The sequence below is a fragment of the Bubalus kerabau genome, chromosome 3 (assembly GCF_029407905.1).
Source record: "Bubalus kerabau isolate K-KA32 ecotype Philippines breed swamp buffalo chromosome 3, PCC_UOA_SB_1v2, whole genome shotgun sequence".
NCBI classification, from domain to species: domain Eukaryota; kingdom Metazoa; phylum Chordata; class Mammalia; order Artiodactyla; family Bovidae; genus Bubalus; species Bubalus kerabau.
This window is the reverse complement of record NC_073626.1, coordinates 84,800,025-84,819,579: the sequence shown is the minus strand read 5'-3', so window position 1 is coordinate 84,819,579 and position 19,555 is coordinate 84,800,025. Positions and strand designations below refer to the sequence as shown.

Sequence of the window (19,555 nt, the reverse complement as noted above, 5' to 3'; positions counted from 1 at the left end):
GGTTATAATTTTTCAAAAATTTTTATAATTCAAAAACTTTGACAATTTGTAAAAATTATTTTATTGTCAGTATTGGTGTGCTGTTTTTCTCAGAATGTATTCATTTTATTTTTCAAAAATTTTGAAAAAAAGCAGTTTGTTGTATCCTCTATTATTATTTCAATCTTGGCAGTACCTGTAATTTTTTCCTTATATTGTTTACTTTTTTGATCAGTCTTGCAAGAGTCATTAAGTTTAAGACAGAAATTTGTCTTTCTTTATTCTATCACTTTAAAAATATTTCATTAAGTTTTCTTCTCTATCTTGCTACTATTTACCTGTCTTCTTACTTCTAGCTTCCTTGGAATTATTCTGTTTTTAAATTACTCCTGAACTCACTAAGTTTTAGCCATTTTATTTTCTAGTAAAAAGATTTCTGGCTGTAAATTTAAATTTATCTGCCTTTGACTACTACTTTAGCTTCATCTCACAGTGTCTACAGCGTGGTATTTTTATATTATCAAACTATTTATAATTTTTATTGTATTTTTTTAATCCTTAAGCTATAAATAAGTATATTTTTAGATTTTATCATTTTTATTGATCTCCAAGGTTCTTGACATTCTCCTCTATAATGTCTAATGTGCTGGATTAGATTTTTATGTTAGATAATTATATTTTCAATTATCAAATTTTCTTTTGGTTTATTTTATTGCTTCTAATATTCTTTCAATATTTCCTATCTGTTCATTCATTATAAGTGTGTATTCTTTTTTTAATCAATTAATTTATTTTAATTGGAGATAAGCATATGTTCTTTTACAGACCCTAGTACAACTATATGACTGCTTCAGAATTTTTACCTGTTAAGTCCAACACCTGGGCTTCCGTTTTATGCCTTTTATTTTGAGTGTTGTGAAAGATATCTTGCAGATTCTCTGGCTTCTATTCTGTTCCTCTGAAGAGTATACGATGAGTTCAACTCCAGGCTCTTATCTTCCCTGCAGTGGGCAACAACTGAAAACCCTGAATGTTTAAGACTTAGCGTGGCTGCTTTAAATCTGTCACACATGGGCCAATTTAAGGTATCAGCCAGATTTATATGGTTCTGTCACTTTCCAGCTGCTGCGGTTGTTTCAAACTCTGTGCTCTCAACTTGTAAATTTCTATCTGAAGTTCAGCTCCCTCTTTCACTCTGTAGCTTTGTTTTCTCATTTCTCTACTATGAGTTCATGTTCCTGGGACTTTGTGGGAAATCACTGAGGCCTGACCTGGGGTGTGGCCTTTTAGAAAAGATTTCAGTTAGTTTCTACCAGGATCTTGGGACCACCAGCAACCTGTGTCTGCTTTAAATTGAATATTTGCCTTGCCTTTTGTAACCAGGCACTGGTATAAGTTTGGACCATAAATACAGGTGAATCCTGGGTCTATAACTGTGCGTCAGAGAGACTTTTTTCTGTAAACCAGAGTTAAGACCAGACAGAAACATCTGCTGCCTAAGGTTTTAAGGTTTTCTTTTGATCTGTGTTTGCAAGCTTGATCCTTAAAAATGCTTTCATTAAGTGTGTAACTTTTTGTGGATCTTGAATTTATTCAGGATCTCTAATCCACATTGGATCTAAGTCTTTGTTTTCTGTTCCCTGTACACAGGCAATCAAAACCAAGCTATAGGTCACTGGGATCGATAGAACTCCACAGGATAGCCACTGACTTAAGTACTAGCTTACCTTTCACTATCACCTGTAAGGCATTTCCCTTGTTTCCTGGTAAAATTTTTATTACCTGTTTCTAGATATTTTGGGAGAAGGCAATGGCACTCCACTCCAGTACTCTTGCCTGGAAAATCCCATGGATGGAGGAGCCTGCTAGGCTAGAGTCCATGGGGTCGCTAAGAGTCGGACACGACTGAGCGACTTCACTTTCACTTCTTACTTTCATGCACAGGAGAAGGAAATGGCAACCGACTCCAGTGTTCTTGCCTGGAGAATCCCAGGGACGGGGGAGCCTGGTGGGCTACTGTCTATGGGGTCGCACAGAGTCAGACACGACTGAAGCGACTCAGCAGCAGCAGCAGCAGCAGATATTTTGTGACAGAAGGGTTTTAGTGTAATTGTCCCATTGTGTGCTGGAAGTATACATTCACCAAGCAAAATCCTAGTTATCAGTGTATTATCAGAGTACTTATGAGTTATTCAAGTGAAGAATATGTGCATGATTAAGGTAGTGAAATAAAACCTGACTACAATTTTATTCATGCAACATATTTCTAATTGAGAACCACTAAAGAAATCTATTCTTTCACTGGCAGAATTAATGGAAATGAAGTTTTTATTTGTTTGTTTGTTTCAATAGTTTTTGTTAGGCAATTGGCATTACTTGTAAATTATAGTTAAAAGGTATTTCTGAGATATTTGTATATCTTGTAATTAATTGTAACTGGTTTATCTGAATTTAGATGATGATAAATTTGAGAGTCATTCTCAATAAGGTTGAAAGAAAATTTACTAGTGTTACTGTTTGGCACTTAAGTTTTTTTTGTATGTTCCTGTAAGAAATCAGGAAAGATTTGTAAGAAATTGTAAGAATCAATTCTAGTAATATATGTGAAAACTGATAGTCACATACCTTTTAGATATTGGTGATAAAGGGTTTACGGGTGATAAAATTAATGAAATGTGTCCCATACCTTGTATGTACTGCAATCTATTAGAAAAGATAAGTAAAAGGAGGTAATATAGCACAGTATGGTTCATGGCATCCTAGATGTACTTAGGGAAGTCTGAGGAGAAAGGTTTTAGGGCAGTCTGAGGAAGCTTCATAAAAGATGATGTTTGAGCCAGTTTTTGGAAGATGGCGATGACACCACCCTTATGGCAGAAAGCGAAGAGGAACTGCAGAGCCTCTTGATGAAAGTGAAAGAGGAGAGTGAAAAAGCTGGCTTAAAACTCAACATTCAGTATGGAGATTCCTTAAAAAACTGGAAATAGAACTGCCTTACGACCCAGCAATCCCAATACTGGGCATACACACCGAGGAAACCAGAATTGAAAGAGACACATGTACCCCAATGTTCATCGCAGCACTGTTTATAATAGCCAGGACATGGAAGCAACCTAGATGTCCATCAGCAGGTGAATGGATAAGAAAGCTGTGGTACATATACACAATGGAGTATTACTCAGCCATTAAAAAGAATAAATTTGAATCAGTTCTAATGAGGTGGATGAAACTGGAGCCTATTATACAGAGTGAAGTAAGCCAGAAAGAAAAACACCAATACAGTATACTAACACATATATATGGAATTTAGAAAGATGGTAACAATAACCCTGTATGTGAGACAGCAAAAGAGACACAGATGTATAGAACAGTCTTTTGGACTCTGTGGGAGAGGGAGAGGGTGGGATGATTTGGGAGAATGGCATTGAAACATGTATAATATCATGTATGAAACAAATTGCCAGTCCAGGTTCAATGCATGATACTGGATGCTTGGGTCTGGTGCACTGGGATGACCTAGAGGGATGGTATGGGGAAGGAGGAGGAAGGGGGGTTCAGGATGGGGAACACATGTACACCCGTGGAGGATTCATGTTGATGTATGGCAAAACCAATACAATATTGTAAAGTAATTAACCTCCAATTAAAATAAATAAATTTATTAAAAAAAACACATTCAAAAAATGATGATCATGGCATCCAGTCCCATCCTTTCATAGCAAATAGATGGAGAAACAATGGAAACAGTGACAGACTTTATTTTCTTGAGCTCCAGAATCACTGCAGATGGTGACTGCAGCTATGAATTTAAAAGACTCTTGCTCCTTGGAAGAAAAATTATGACCAATCTAGACAGCATATTAAAAAGCAGAGACATTACTGTACAGACTAAGGTCCATCTAGTCAAAGTTATGGTTTTTATAGTAGTCATGAATGGATGTGAGAGTTGGACCATAAAGAAAGCTGAGCGCCGAAGAATTGATGCTTTTGAACTGTGGTGTTGGAGAAGACTCTTGAGAGTCCCTTGGACTGCCAGGAGATCCAACCAGTCAATCCTAAAGGAAATCAACCTTGAATATTCATTGGAAGGACTGATGCTGAAGCTGAAGTTCCAATACTTTGACCAATTGACTTGAAGAACTGACCCATAGGAAAAGACCCTGCTGCTGGGAAAGACTGAATGCAGGAGGAGAAGGGACGACAGAGAATGAGATGGTTGGACGGCATCACAGACTCAATGGACCTGAGTGTGAGCAAGCTCCAAGAGTTGGTGATGGATAGGGAAGCCTGGTGTGCTGCAGTCTATGGGATCACAAAGAGTCAGACATGACTGAGTGACTGAACTGAACTGAACTGAAGTAATAATTTTTCAGGGTGAAAAAATAGAAAGACATTTCAGGCAAAGACTGTAGGATGTGCCAAGACAGGAGAGATATCAAAAAGTTGTGTAATTGGAGATTATGGATTCTGTGGGGAGGAGGCATGAGTTGGGGAGTGTTGGCCAATGATAGATGATAGTCATGGGATATGTGAGGGGCACTTTATGCAGAGATTTTTTTTAACTCTGTAATAAGATATGGAAATGGATTCTCTGACTAATGGGATGCTGTCAGTTTTAGAAGATTTCAGATATGTATTTCAGTGTGTCAGCTGGCAGAAAGACTGCAGAGAAGCAGAGAGAAGAAATATTGCAGATGGAAGGATGCATGATAAGAAGTCAATTACAATAAAAGTTTGGATGCATCAAATCATAAAAGGCTTCTCTGTGAAAGAATAAATCATTTTAGGTGTTGTTATAAGAGAATGACGTGCATCTTTTATTCTTTTGCCATAAAAATTAGTGCTCTAGGGAATATAAGACATAAGCCCAACTTCTTGAAGTTTTGCGGCAAATATTAATGACAAAGAAGTAGTTGTCATTACTTGTAGTTCAAGATAATTTTATGTATAACTAATGATACTGTTGTTTTAATCTCTTCTGTTATATATCAGATGTTCTCTTTTAGAAATATGTAACACTATAGGAAAGAAATAATAACCATCCTTTCAACTATTTAAAACATTCTTCACCTTTGTCATATAAAACCTTTGAGGCCAAGGAGGCTTCTTCATTAATGGGGCTACAGTCAAGGTGAAATGTTGTGTTTTTATTTATTTTTAAAACATTTTTGGCCACACCCCATGACACTGGATCTTGCCCAGGGATCACACCCTTGCCTCTGCATTGGAAGATGAAGTCTTAACCACTGGACCACCAGGGAAGTCCCTTGTGTTTCTATTTAAAGTTGTCTGAGTAATCATTTACATGGTGTATCAACAAAGTGCATTTTTCATTAAATATTACTCATATAAAAGGAAATTACTCATTTTGAGTAGGCAATTTGATTTTGAACATAAAACTGTAGAATTAAAGTATCCCTAATCCAGCACCCCCATTGAAATAGAGGGGTAATCTGAGGGGCCAGAATTGATTTTCCTAGATTACACTGCCAGTTTTATACCAGAACTGATACTAAAAGTCAAGTGTCAGAACTTTTGATCCATTTTTTTGTTTTACATTTTCCATGTCCACAAAAAATGGTCAGCAAGGACATTCTTTATGATTACTCCTAGTAGTTTGAAATTTACAAGAATGATTTTTGATATTTTATTGTATTCTAGTTATTTGAAAATTAGTAAAATGCATAAGTTTATATAGCCATTATCTTTCAACTACAGTATTTGAAATGCAGAATGCAGAATACTCATTTTTCTCTCCACAAAAATAGTTTTTCATTACTAAAGGATCACTTACTGGTGATTTAGAATCATGTATTTGTGATTTAGTATCACTTATTGGTGAATTTAAGTTTCTTTAATTTCTTGGTATTGTTATTTCTGTGTCCAACTTGATTCTATTTTTAACAAAATTATATCATGAAGTTTATTAATAATAGGATTTTTCTTGTGAAAGTAGTTATTTCAGAAATCTATCAGATTACATTAGCAACCCTAAATTCTGAATGTTTTCAGAATATCCTTTAGCTAGGTATATTTTTAAAAATATATATTTTTTAACAATTGAAGACTCTTTTGACCATAAGATCATTTAGATATAATACATATCAATAGATATATTTGGCCAATAATTATATAATGGGGTACATAAAAAGGTTAAGGACTTTGCATAGTAATACTTGACTTCTCTGTGGTGTTGGCAAAATCTGAAAATTTACTTGAACAGAAAGAAGCCAGTGAATTCCAACCAAGTCACCTTATGCCATCTGCATTGGTGAAACTGTAAAATGCATGTTTAGATCCAATTCATCAAAAATAGAAGCATTATAAATGGAGTTTTCCATTGAGAATAAATATTTCATTTTGGCCTGACATAAATCCAAGGGACCCTGGAAAAAAAAAGATTAATATAATTTCTCAGTCACTACATCATTAATATTTTATGTGTAAATAGAAATTCATAAAATGAATTTAAGTAACAAACTATGTACTACAACATTTATTTACTACCAAGAAATTTGGAGATTACATAGTGAGGAGTTGAGATTAAAATGTTTACAACCAAGAGAATTAAGTGAAATTGATAACTGTTGTAGATGGCTACTATTATTGTTGTTAAACTTGCAAGTTGGAATACGTGGGCTTGATCTTTTGCACACAGAAAAGTTCATAAAAACTGCTTTTAATTGACTTTATAGTATTTCTTGGTAAATCGTTCAGTAGGTTGTAACAAAATTCATGTGAACTTTTATGTATACAAATGTCAGATCAAGTACAGGTTTCATTAATTATATATATTTTAAACTTCCAACAATAAAAACAGAAGCCAAGAAATTAAATACAATAAAAAATGAAATATTTATTCATTTGGCTCAATAATGACATAGCTCACCATTCTTTTTAATAATAGCAATTCCCTGCATGCAGTTCATCAATACACTACAAGTAAATAGTTGTGTAAAAGGAATTAACATTACTCTTTTGGTTTGTGCAAAAACAAAAATTTATATCATGTTAAGTAATTGCACAACTTGGCCACTATGTTCATGGCTAAAAGGGACGGAGCCCAAGTTATATCTCTGATAGCTTTAGTGCAGCAGGAATTAAAAAAATAAGACTAGTCTGCATAAGCAAATACTACAAAAGTTGAGTTAAAAAAAAAACCTTCCATGAATAAAGGGTTATATTGAGGCAACCATAGTTGGTAGAAAATGACCTAGGTTTGAATTTTTGACCAATGCATATCCTACTGGAATGATAGAAAAAATATTATAACAAAGAAATTCACAAAACCCTTGTCTAACTTTTATTTTAGGAAATTATCCATTGAAAAGTCTAATGGATTCAAAAGTTTGGAGTTGTGATTAAAAATAAAAAGCAAAAGCATAAAGTAAAATAAATTGCCATGTCATCAACTTGAAAATAATTATCTTATGTATAAAATGCAGCAAATAAAATTGATCATATTTTTACATTATTTATATTTAAACAAGTTTTGGACATATTTTTAGCAAAATACGAAGTATATGTTTTGACAGTAGGCAGTATGCAGTGTGTTTCCTTGAATCTAGAGAGACACCATATGACACTCAAATTGAATTAAAAATGGAAAAGGAAAAGTGCTTTTAAATAACTGTAAGCTATTCTGCTTGACATACTAGACATAGAGCAGGTTGAAATCACTGTACTACCAGCATGTGACTTCTAACCAAGACTTGTGAAGAATGGATTGTGTAAAATAGAGCAGCATAGGCAATTAACATGCATTAGTGATAATCTTCAAACTATTTATGTTTAATGAATGGTGCAGGATACATCCCTGTTGGAAGCTTGCAAAAGACACATATACTGTGGTACATATTTGATTTAATAGAGGTTGTTTATCAGGATATATATATATATATATGTGTGTGTGTGTGTGTGTATACATATATATATATATATATATGCAAATATGCCTCCACAGGATAAAATAACTATTTACATAACAGAGGGTGTGTTTAATTGACATAAAATGTCAGCTTTGCTGAGAGCAAAAGATGGCAAAGCAATACTGCAGCAGAAAGTGGAACAACTATTCTAAAGTGATGCTTTAGATATACTTTTCTAGAACAGATTTATTAGATTACTTTTTTTGGGAAAACATTTAACCAAAATTAAATATAGTGCTCTGGAACTTAGAATAAAATTTGCACTTGCTGAAACAGAATACTTTGCATAAAAATAATCCTTTAAAAATTAGAGGAGACTTTACAGGCACATAACTGTATAGATATAAATAAATGTAGACTAAAACACTTTCAAAATTAAAGCCATCTAGAAAATGGAAGTACCTGATATTGTTGTTAGAATTTTTTCTGGTTTTGAGCAAGAATTTCATCTCTTGGGCAAAGCTCTTGTCTGATTTTCAAGAAACTTGTGGAATAGGAACACAGGGCTCTTATATTCTTTTTTTCTCAACCTAAAGCTCATTTACAAAAATAGTGACGTCGTATTATGAATAAACTATGAATTAGCGACCAGGGAAATCCACTAGAACAAATTTTGTAAAAATATGGCAGATATGGAAGTTAAAAATAGAATAGATGCAAGTACTGTACTAAAAGTGTTTGGTGTGGTTACAATGGATCACTTTGCACAACTATCCCTATGGTCTAGGTAGCCATTGAATTTCTCCTCAGCAGTGTCAGCTGGTAAAGAAAACAGTAACCTCTTGTCAGTGTTGATACCCTGATTCACAGAGTTGTAGTGACAGAGAGGTCACTGTCTTGTTATAGGCACTGACCATGAGTATTTGTTAAAACAGTCAGTTTGGCATAGACCTCCTCTGGGAGTTCAGTTGACACATAAACTTTACCTTCTTAGGCTGTAAACAATTGATCACAAAGATAATTCTTTGTTTCTTGTTTTTACTTTTGATTTTCCCTGACCTCTTTCCCTTTGCTTTCTTTTTCTGGTTTGTCCTTCTCAAATTTTTCTTTGTCTGGCTTTGTTACACTATCATAGGAAGGAGGAGAGGTGGTAGAGGAACTTCCATCTGTTTTTTCTGGGGTGGAGTTCCCATTTAATTTGTCAATAATCATGTCATCTTTTATAGGTAAGTCAATCCTCCCTTTGATCGCCTCTTTGTTATACTCATTTACTACCTTCTTTAACCTTTGCTTTAAAAGATAACACCTGAAATTACGCTGAATGATAGCAGCAGACACCTCCTCTTGTTTGCGTTTCAGAGTGGTTGTAATGGGCTCATAGGAGACTTTGGAGGGATTTGATGCCATGAACCGATCTTCCATCTGAATTCGAAGGGCATCCATCTCTCCACTCTCACCCAAAACACGCTTTGTAAAGGCAAATAAAATGTCAAGGCAGTGGATCCTGTCCCCACTGACCATGGGCAGGTCCATGGCAATGAGCTGGACTTTGTTCGGTTTTGCTATGAGAAGAGGAGGATCCAGGGCAGCTGCAAAATCAGAGAGCTTGGAGAACTCTATGAACTGGGTGGCATCGGGATCAAACTTCTCCCAAACCTCGTAGAACATCTCAAAGTCGTCCTCACTCAGGGGCTCTGCGCTTTCTTCAGTAGCAACACTGAAGTTCTCCAGGATGACAGCAATGTACATGTTCACCACGACCAGAAATGATATGATGATGTAACTGACGAAAAAGAAAATCCCAACAGACGGGTTTCCACAGTCTCCCTTAACTGAGCTGCCAGGGTGAATTGTGTCAGGGTCACAGTCTGGTGGTGCACTGTTGAGAATAGGTGCTAGCAATCCGTCCCAGCCAGCAGAGGTGGTAATCTGGAACAGGCAGATCATGCTGTTGCCAAAGGTCTCAAAGTTGAACATGTCGTCAATTCCAGCTTCTTTTTTAACATAGGCAAAATTGGACATTCCAAAGATGGCATAGATGAACATGACCAGGAAGAGCAGGAGGCCGATGTTAAACAACGCAGGAAGGGACATCATCAAAGCAAAGAGCAGCGTGCGGATCCCCTTAGCCCCTTTGATCAGACGCAGGATTCGGCCAATCCTGGCAAGACGGATCACTCGGAACAAGGTAGGGGACACAAAATATTTCTCTATCAGCTCAGCCAGAAACATACCTATGGAAAAATACAGAAAACCACTAAACAGTGAGTATTTTAGGCTTATATGGATGCTTTTTCTTTGTGAGGTTATTGAAAACAACAAATTTGTCATGAGTATAAATCTTTACTATTTGGATCCACTTCCTAATGTTACCAATGAAAGATTATAGAGTTTTATTTAATAATTCTATAATGTCATAAACCAATGTGGACTCTTGCAAAATCCTATAAATTAAATAATCTCACATACTCGTATGGCATTTTAAGATTACATACTCACTATGAATAGTTATCCTCATATATGAAATGTTTCAACAGCAAACAAAGACTGTTTCTGAAATCTTCAAATACATTGCTTTCTTTTTGAATACTGTCATTTTTCAGTTAGTGGAAAATGACCAAGAGTGTTGGAACTTTAGATCTGTACACATGATGATTCTCAGATCTAATTTCCGTGTCACACACGTGGTAGGCTGTGGGGGATTTTTTCAACAACTATACTTCTCTGTAAATAAACCATTCTTACCTACGATGGAAAGAATCACTACCACAAAATCAAAGATGTTCCAACCTATGGTGAAGTAGTAGTATCTGAGGGAGATCAATTTCAGCACAAATTCTCCAGTGAACAGGATAATGAACACAAGGTTGATTCGGGACAAAACTAGAGTCATATATTTGCTCTGGTCATCAGTTTCTACCATCATAGTGACCATATTGAGACAGATAAGGATCATGATACTGATATCAAAAACTTGTCTGGTTACAAAATCAAAGACCATTCCTTGGAATTTGTTCTAGAAAGAGAGAGAAAACAAGAAGGTTAATAGGCATATTTCATAAATAATGAGCCACAAAATTGAAGATGAAGTCCTTCTGTATATGGCCCATGGGATGTGTACCCTTCTCACACTACCTGAAACAAATCTGTTTAAAAAAGAGAAGGAAATGAAAAATGTCATATGACAAAAGCAAAGCATAATTGTTTTATTTAGATTCTATGGGAAGACAAAGCTGAATGACATAAATTGGTGGCAACTGGCTGATAATGTGCATGGGCTTTGCTTGATTTTAATAACTGATAATTTTTACAAAAAATGTAACAACTAACAATGAAGATTTACAAAGTAGGTTAATGTAGACAGACTTTTAGATGGATGAATATGCCAGTTGATTTATTAACACTTTAGGAATTTTGAATTATGTCTTATTTCTGTCTGTCCATGACTCAAAATATCAGTCATTTTTTAAATTTAATTCTGCTTCTTTAACAATAATACTTAAATGACATTCAGTAAAGTAGGCTTATGTCCTTTTGTGTATCCTGTCCTACTTTCTGCCTCCCCTCCCTTCCCTCCTGCCTCTGCCCCGCCACCCCTGCCCAGACTGCACCATCTTAAAAATTATGCAAAGTGAAGTCATTTATAAGATTCATGAGACTTTGTCAAGTCCTAGTTCAGTAACTATAGGCTTTGTGACTTTGGGTACAATATATACCTTCCTTGGGTCTTAGTTTCCTTATTCCTTACCCATCTAAGAGGATAGATAATTTAGAATACAACTCTGTGGACATAATACACCATCTTTATGTCTTTTCACTATAATGAAGCTCTACGGGGTATGCGTTCTAGATAAATCATTTGTGTGTGTGTGTGTGTGTGTGTGTGTGTGTGTGTGTGTGTGTTGAAACCAACTATTTCGATGACACCCTTTCCTTTCTAAGTAGGTGAAAAATCGTTTTCTGTTATAACAATGGAGAGAACAAACGGCACCGAGGGAGGTCATGGGTGTTGAGTGGGAAGTTTTAAGTTCGTCTACTTAAAAGGACAGGAGGGCGGCCATATCACAGATCAGAGAAGGAGAGACGGGGTGGCTGTTGGCAGCAGTAGGTGGCAGCGGGAGCATGAGCTCGCTTTGGGAGCAGTTACCGGGAACTCTGACTTGGAACTTTTCAACTGACAAGTAAAGAACATTGTCTCATTTTTAAGAGCTTAGTAATTCTTAGAGTGTAGTAATTGCAAATTGTGTTATACAATATGTACTTTACAATTAGATCATGGTATATATATTGGTGATATCACCTAATATGTTCTGAACCAGCACTGCCCAGTTTCATCATATGGAAATAGGGCTTTGGAATGTTCAAGGAGATGAGTAATTCTTACTGCAGGCCGAGGTATGGGTTTCTGAGGTTTCTTAGACCCAAGTTTCTTCATTGCATTGTAGTATTTTTTCTGTTCCTCTGTCATAAAGATGTCTTGACCTCCAAAGTAAAGACATAGTAGGAAACTGGTTACAATCCAGCCTGTATTACAGCAATACTTTTACAAAAATATTTCTGAGTCTTTCCTTTAATCCTTCTTTTCAATTGTTAAATGGATTTTACCCTACTTCATATAGATTTATCCTGCTTTTTCGTTTTATCTGAAATTCTGAGTACCTTAACACTATGTAAAACCCATAATCACATAAAACTGTGATTAGTACAGGATTCTAATTTGATAATATTACATTTAGAAGGAGGCTCAGGGGTCTCAAATATATTTTCATTAAAGAAAAAAAATCTTAGTCCATTTCAGTGTTGACAGCTTTATTTTTTTATTCAACACTTTTTGAGCACTTGCTGTAAGACAATGTATTCAGTATCAGAATTGCGTAGATCTACATCTATATGTATCTATATGCATCTATATGTATCTATATGCATCTATATGTAAACAAATAAAACAACCCATCACTGCAGAGATAGCAATAAACTCCAGGATTCAGAAACAGGCTTTATATAGGGGAGCGGTTCAGATGTTAAAGAATCTGCCTGCAATGCAGGAGACCCAATCATTGAACCTGCATTGAACCCAGTGCAGGTTCAATCCCTGGGTTGGGAAGATTCCCCTGGAGAAGAGAATGGCTGCCCACCCCAGCATTCTTGGCTGGGAGATCCCATGGACAGAGGAGCCTGGCGGACTACAGTCCATAGCATTGCAAAGAATAGAACATGACTGAGCGACTAACACCCTTAAGCTAGACCTTAGAGGATGATTAAGGGTTTGCTAGACAAAGCATTTTAGGATGAAAAAAAATATCCTGTGTAAAGTGACAGAGGGAAAAGAGCATACCTTGTTCAGAAAAGGGCAGAAAATCCATGTAGCTGTGTGTGTAGCAAGTGATAGTGTTAATGGTGGGTGGGTGGTTATTGAGGAGGAGGGAAGTGAATATAGAAAGTGTGTGGGCGAAGATGAAGCTGGAAGACTGGGTGGAGATAATTCCTGAAAGGCTCTGTAAGCAAGGGTAAAGCATTCAGGCCCACTGGATGGTCTGAGGCAATATAGCCATATTTCTAAGTCAGAATGACACTATAGCAGATCTGCAGAGGATGAACCTGGAGAGGAGCCACCAGTTAGAGGCTGGAATCCTCTGCGGTTGAACTGACCACATAGTGAATGGAAAAGAATATAAAAATGACCTAAGTCGGTCATGACTATGAGTGTCCTGGTTATTGGGATGTAAAAAAAAAAACAGAATCTCAGAATGGGGAAAGGTGAGAGCTGAGGAATACTTATCTTCTTTTTCTGTTGGTTGAAGTTATCTATGATGACACCAATGAATAGATTCAGAGTGAAGAATGACCCAAAGATGATAAAGATGACAAAGTATAAGTACATATACAGATTTTCTTCATATACAGGCTGAAGTTTAACCTAAATAATATTGAAAATATTAAATAACATTTAAAAACACAATAAATACTTGGGCTAAATTAAAAATTTGGTAAGTGTTGTTACTTTCTATAGAGCTATTTTTTGCTTTGACCTGAGATATTGTTCTGCAAAAGCAGTTCTTTTTTTAAATTAGTATGACCTAGTATAATCTGCCTGCAACGCAGGAGATCCGGGTTCCATCTCTGTGTCAGGAAGATTTCCTGGAGAAGGGAATGGCTACCCACTCCCTTATTCTTGCCCGGAGAATTCCAAGGATTGAGGAGTCTGGTGGGCTCTAGTCCGTGGGGTTGCAAAGAGTCAGACGTGACTGAGTGACAAACACTACTAGTATATTGAAAGTTTGTAATTTTTATGATTGTTCTTAAATCTGTTTTACCATTGGGGCTTACCTGTACATATTCTTTAGGGTAAATAACAGTGGTATAAACAAGGCAAACATTTTGAACCTACTGTTTGTCTTACTATAATTTTTTTTTTTTGCAGTTTTTTCAACTTGGGTTTGGAGTTAAAACCCGAGATAACTCCTTATCTTGGAGATAAGGCTTTAATAACAGAACATCTACTTCTAAGAGGAAAATTCAGCATAAACAGATGTGTGCTGAGGAACTATTTTTATTCCTATTTTCTAAATTGAGTTTCCCTGAAACTTGTTTACTTTTATCATGATATTTTTGGAGGCCGCTTTACAGACTCTGATTTATCATACTCTTCAGGGATGGAGGAGACTAGTTCCTTCCTGCCTGAGCAGTTTTCCCAACCTTAAGAGTCTCATTTACTGGACTGACCTGATTGACCTGTTATTAGATGTATAACAGACATATATGAACCAAAGTATCATTTACATGGAAGTGAATTGGCTTAAAAAGAGAATCTCTACATGCAGTTGTAAATGTTCTGATTCTGGGCCTTTCAGTTAAATTATCACAAATGTTCACTATGGAAAAATCTAGTAACTATAAATAGTTATTTGAGTGATACTTACATCTCGTGAATCAACAGCTGCATACATAATGTCCATCCAGCCTTTAAATGTTGCCTGTTAAACAACATATGTTTGAATTCTGCATAAAAACCTAATCCAACAGTATGCATTTTACCATATGAAAATATGATAGCTATTACAAATAATTTTTGTATAATATTTTGAAATACTCTACAAAGAGCCTTGAATTCTCTACAGTTGAAATTTCAATGAAACTGAAATCGAATAGGATTTTATTTCAAACTGGAACTCGTTTTGTCTTGGAAAGTATTCTATTTTTTTCTACACTAACATTTAACTAGATGAATCTCAGGCTCAAATCACTTTCAGAAGCTAAGCTCTACCATTCAAACCTCTGGTGTGTTTAAGCACTCAATTGTTTTGGTTAATTTCTTGATTAGTTAATATATTATCAATTATGTCAAAATAATTAAATATTACAAATTTTAAAATCCACACCAAAAGATTTGCATTTCCACACCTAATAGCTCTATACCCTGAAGATGTTGATACAATTAATTATCTGGCTAATAGTCTATACATTTAATTAATTACTACTATATATATTATTACTTTAATACACAAAATTGCTTCTTTGGCAATTATTGGTACAGAAAACTAAAAATGCTACTAGCGCAATAATAACAAGAGAATAAGAAAAAACAGGAAGCAGAAATATAAAATCATATTAAAACATACTAACAACTGAACACTGGAGGAAATACATTAAAATCACTGCAAAATATCTTCTTTACAGTCAAGTCAAGCTAATAGTACAGCCGTTAGAGTACAGCTTTTATCATCAACTACTTTTGTGCTGTCACATATTAATCACTCAAAGAACATCAGAGAAATGATTTACTTGAAATCTTTTTCAAAACTCATACAGTAGGTACTTACCACTTGAAGCAGTGCAAGATAGCCAGCGCCAACATTATCGAAATTTACTTTCACATTTTTCCACCGAGCTTTCTTGCCAAGAGCCTGACAGTCACTCAAATTGTTAACTTCACTGACATCAAACATGTCACCCGTTGTCGTGTTTACACAGTGGTAGAACTTGCCAGCAAACAAATTCACACCCATAATGCTAAAGATCAGCCAGAAGATGAGACAGACCAACAGCACATTCATGATAGAGGGAATTGCTCCAACAAGAGCATTCACAACGACCTAGAAGAGGAGACAAGAATAAGGCAGCTTACAAACTGTTAAAATGGTAACCATTTCTTCCATTATATAGTTAACATAAAATGGGTGTTTAATGAGTTAAATAAAAATCTGGGCGGACAAGTTGTTTCTTCTGATACTTTCTAGAACATATTCAGTAAGGGAAAACAGACAGTGACACAACTAAAAAGCTAAAGGATTTAAGGAAAGCAAAATATTCCAAAGTATGAAAAGAAATAAACAAAAACCTGATAAAGTAAGATGGAGTCAGAAAATGTTTGTATGCTAGGGAAAAAAAGAAAAAAAATGTATTAAATACCAACAGAAGAAGTAATCATCATTCAGCAATTCACTTTAATTTTCAAAGGTATTAATGAATAATTGGTGGTGTGAAAACATGGTTAAACAAACCCACCACAAAGAAACAAAAGTCATAATAATGCCTTAAATCTGTGTCCCCAGATCAAACTAACTTTTGATGATGATGAAGAATAGTATTAGGAATTTGCGAGGTCATTTTTTCCCCCTACTGATAATTCCTAATTTTTAAAAAAGTGAATCAAGATGGGAAACAAGATGGAATTTATCTCTGAACATAAAAGTACTGAACATATTCCCATTATTATTGTTCCAAATCTCTTAAAGGTCTACTTCAGGGCACTCGTTACCAACCCAGGCCAACCTATTTGATGAAGGAGACGTTCCATCACCTTTCCTCTAATTGAGTTCAGAAGAGATTAATATGTATTTTTAAATCTCTAGCAGTTTGTATGTTTTATTATCTAATTAATCTGTTTTATCTAATTAATATTGGGACTATTTTGTTAAGCACTTATAAGTGAAACTATTATTTTTAAATACTGAAACATTATTTTAGAAATCAACACCAAAGAATTTTAAATTAATATCAAAACTTGAAATCCAAAATTGTAAAAACTTCATATGCTGCTGCTACGCTGCTGCTGCTACGTCGCTTTAGTCGTGTCCGACTCTGTGCGACCCCATAGACAGCAGCCCACCAGGCTTCCCGTCCCTGGGATTCCCCAGGCAAGAACACTGGAGTGGGTTGCCATTTCCTTCTCCAATGCATGAAAGTGAAAAGTGAAAGTGAAGTCGCTCAGTCGTGTCTGACTCTAGTGACCCCATGGACTGCAGCCTACCAGTCTCCTCCATCCATGGGATTTTCCAGGCAACAGTACTGGAGTGGGGTGCCATTGCCTTCTCTGAACCAAAACCTGTTTTTTGCGCTAAAATTTGTGTAATATGACCTTCCATAAATTTTCTTATCATCAAGTAAATGCATGATACCTTTTACCATATTTTATACCTAGAATATTAATTCTGTCATATTATAAGAATTAAAAATGTTAATGTAGAATAGTTTTCAGATTAGAGCAAATTTGGAAATTTTAAATTTTGTTCAGTTGCTGTCTGCCCTCAAAAATGAATTATTGATATGAAGCCATGCAATCAGAAGAAGGCTTAAATAATGTCAGTAATACTAAAAGATTGGTATGGAAAAAACTTGAAATTACATAATAATTTTTAAAAATTTTATCTTGTGTGTTTATTTATCAAGTAACAATGAAGTAAAATTATAGTGTAACACTAAGCATTTCCTTGCTTACAGCGCATCTGGAGAGTGGTTTCATTCTTCCTGGTGAGTGAATCTCAAAGTCAAAGCTGAAGTGTTTTTTAAAAGTGCTTCAACAAACCACCTCCTAACATAAAAGCCCTATGGCCTAGAAGGAATTCAATATCCATGTGCATTTGCAAGCTGGATTAAACAAAGCTGGCCTTAGTGCTAACTAGTATTTTGAGGGGTGTGGCAAGTAGATGTGAATATCGTGTACTTTATGTTTAGATGCATAAAATGTACACTAAGGAATAGAGATGGAGGGGCAAATACAAGTGCTAATGGAAAAAGTGAACCTCATTCAGAATGCTCACTTAAAAGGGAGATCTGTAAAACAAACCCCAGGGGTTGCCGGCAATGCTTAGTTAATTATCCTAACCCCTACTTTGGTTGCTTAGGATGCAGATTTTGTCAGAGGCTACAATTTAGTGTTGTTTTCTTGCACAACAACTTTTTTATTACCAATATTAATGGAAGAAGTAGAGCACACAAAAACTTCATTACTAGTTATTTTTAAGAAATCAAACTACCTATTGAAAGGAGGAATATCTCCTCCTAGGATGAATGTCAGTAGTAAACAGTCATTATAAAATGTATAAGCAGTGAAAAGAAATAAATGGCAACACCGAGTTTGTAGTTGTGTGGAAACATCCTTGATCTGTTACCAGGAGACCTGGATTCTAGTTTTAGTACTGCCACAAAAAATTTTTTTGAGGGCCTGTTTCAGTTTCAGGAGGCTAGGCGTAGTGACCTTTAGGATTTCTACTTTGAAATTGTATAATTCTATGAAATATCAGAAGAGTGTGGCACCCCTCTGTATCTAAATCATTACCTACATTTAATTTTGATATGAATCACGAGAGCTTTTATTCTTCTTACCCTCATGCCTTCAAACCGGGATAAAGCTCTCAGTGGTCTTAAAGCTCTTAATGTCCGTAGGGATTTGATGGCACCAAGTTCTGAGTAGCCAAGAGCATTGGCTACCAAGCTAACCAAAGAAACCTGAAGAAGAAACAAATATCAGTCAGTTCACCAGGAAATAAACTATTGACTAAAGGCATGAGACGTAGTATCTCTTTTTTAGTTCCAATCAAACAAAGCTTTAGGCAGCCCTTGGCAGCCTTCATTTTCTACATAGTAGTGTGCTCACTTTACCTTTCCAGTCTCATATTAATTGCTTTTCTTACCAAACATCCATAAGGCTCTCCAGTTAGATATTTTACCCATGGAGCCCTTTTCAGCCCAGACATGGACCACTGATGATTTGAGATTTAATTCAAAAGTCATATCCTTCATAGATCTGTGTTTAACATCATTGATTAATAATCATACTTCATTTCCAAGTTTTGCAGTATCCTGGTTATGTGTACTGCAGGCACTGACCATACTTCCAGGTCACATTAACTCTTAATGGACTGAAATGAAACCTTCTTCTTTCAATGTCTCTAATAATACCTGGTTGAATATCTTTAGTCAGTATATGTTGGATAAATAAACGAAGAAAATATTACCTGCAAAAACATTTTATCAGACCACATAGTTTCATAACAATGAAGTTTTTTTTTTTTTTTTTACCTAAACTATTGGATTTATCACTTCATGAGAAATAGATGGGGAAACAGTGGAAACAGTGTCAGACTTTATTTTTCTGGGGCTCCAAAATCACTGCAGATGGTGACTGCAGCCATGAAATTAAAAGATGCTTACTCCTTGGAAGGAAAGTTATGACCAACCTAGATAGCATATTCAAAAGCAGAGATATTACTTTGCCAACAAAGGTTCATCTAGTCAAGGCTATGGTTTTTCCTGTGGTCATGTATGGATGTGAGAGTTGGACTGTGAAGAAGGCTGAGTGCCGAAGAATTGATGTTTTTGAACCGTGGTGTTGGAGAAGACTCTTGAGAGTCCCTTGGACTGCAAGGAGATCCAACCAGTCCATTCTGAAGGAGATCAGCCCTGGGATTTCTTTGGAAGGAATGATG

At 35.6% G+C, this 19,555-nt stretch overlaps 1 protein-coding gene across 1 annotated transcript in view; it reads right to left on the bottom strand.

Annotated features, from left to right (window-relative positions):
- Positions 1 to 6,851: 6,851 nt before the first annotated feature.
- The window catches only part of LOC129646362 (sodium channel protein type 3 subunit alpha), a 91,364-nt gene continuing 78,660 nt past the window's right edge, over positions 6,852 to 19,555 (bottom strand). The window contains exons 20-26 of the mRNA XM_055572395.1: positions 18,453 to 18,575; positions 15,668 to 15,940; positions 14,768 to 14,821; positions 13,627 to 13,764; positions 12,232 to 12,336; positions 10,593 to 10,863; positions 6,852 to 10,081 (exon numbers count right to left, since the gene is read on the bottom strand). Coding sequence (XP_055428370.1) covers positions 8,886 to 10,081; positions 10,593 to 10,863; positions 12,232 to 12,336; positions 13,627 to 13,764; positions 14,768 to 14,821; positions 15,668 to 15,940; positions 18,453 to 18,575 — 2,160 coding nt within the window. The 3' untranslated portion in view covers positions 6,852 to 8,885. The remainder of the gene's footprint in view (positions 10,082 to 10,592; positions 10,864 to 12,231; positions 12,337 to 13,626; positions 13,765 to 14,767; positions 14,822 to 15,667; positions 15,941 to 18,452; positions 18,576 to 19,555) is intronic.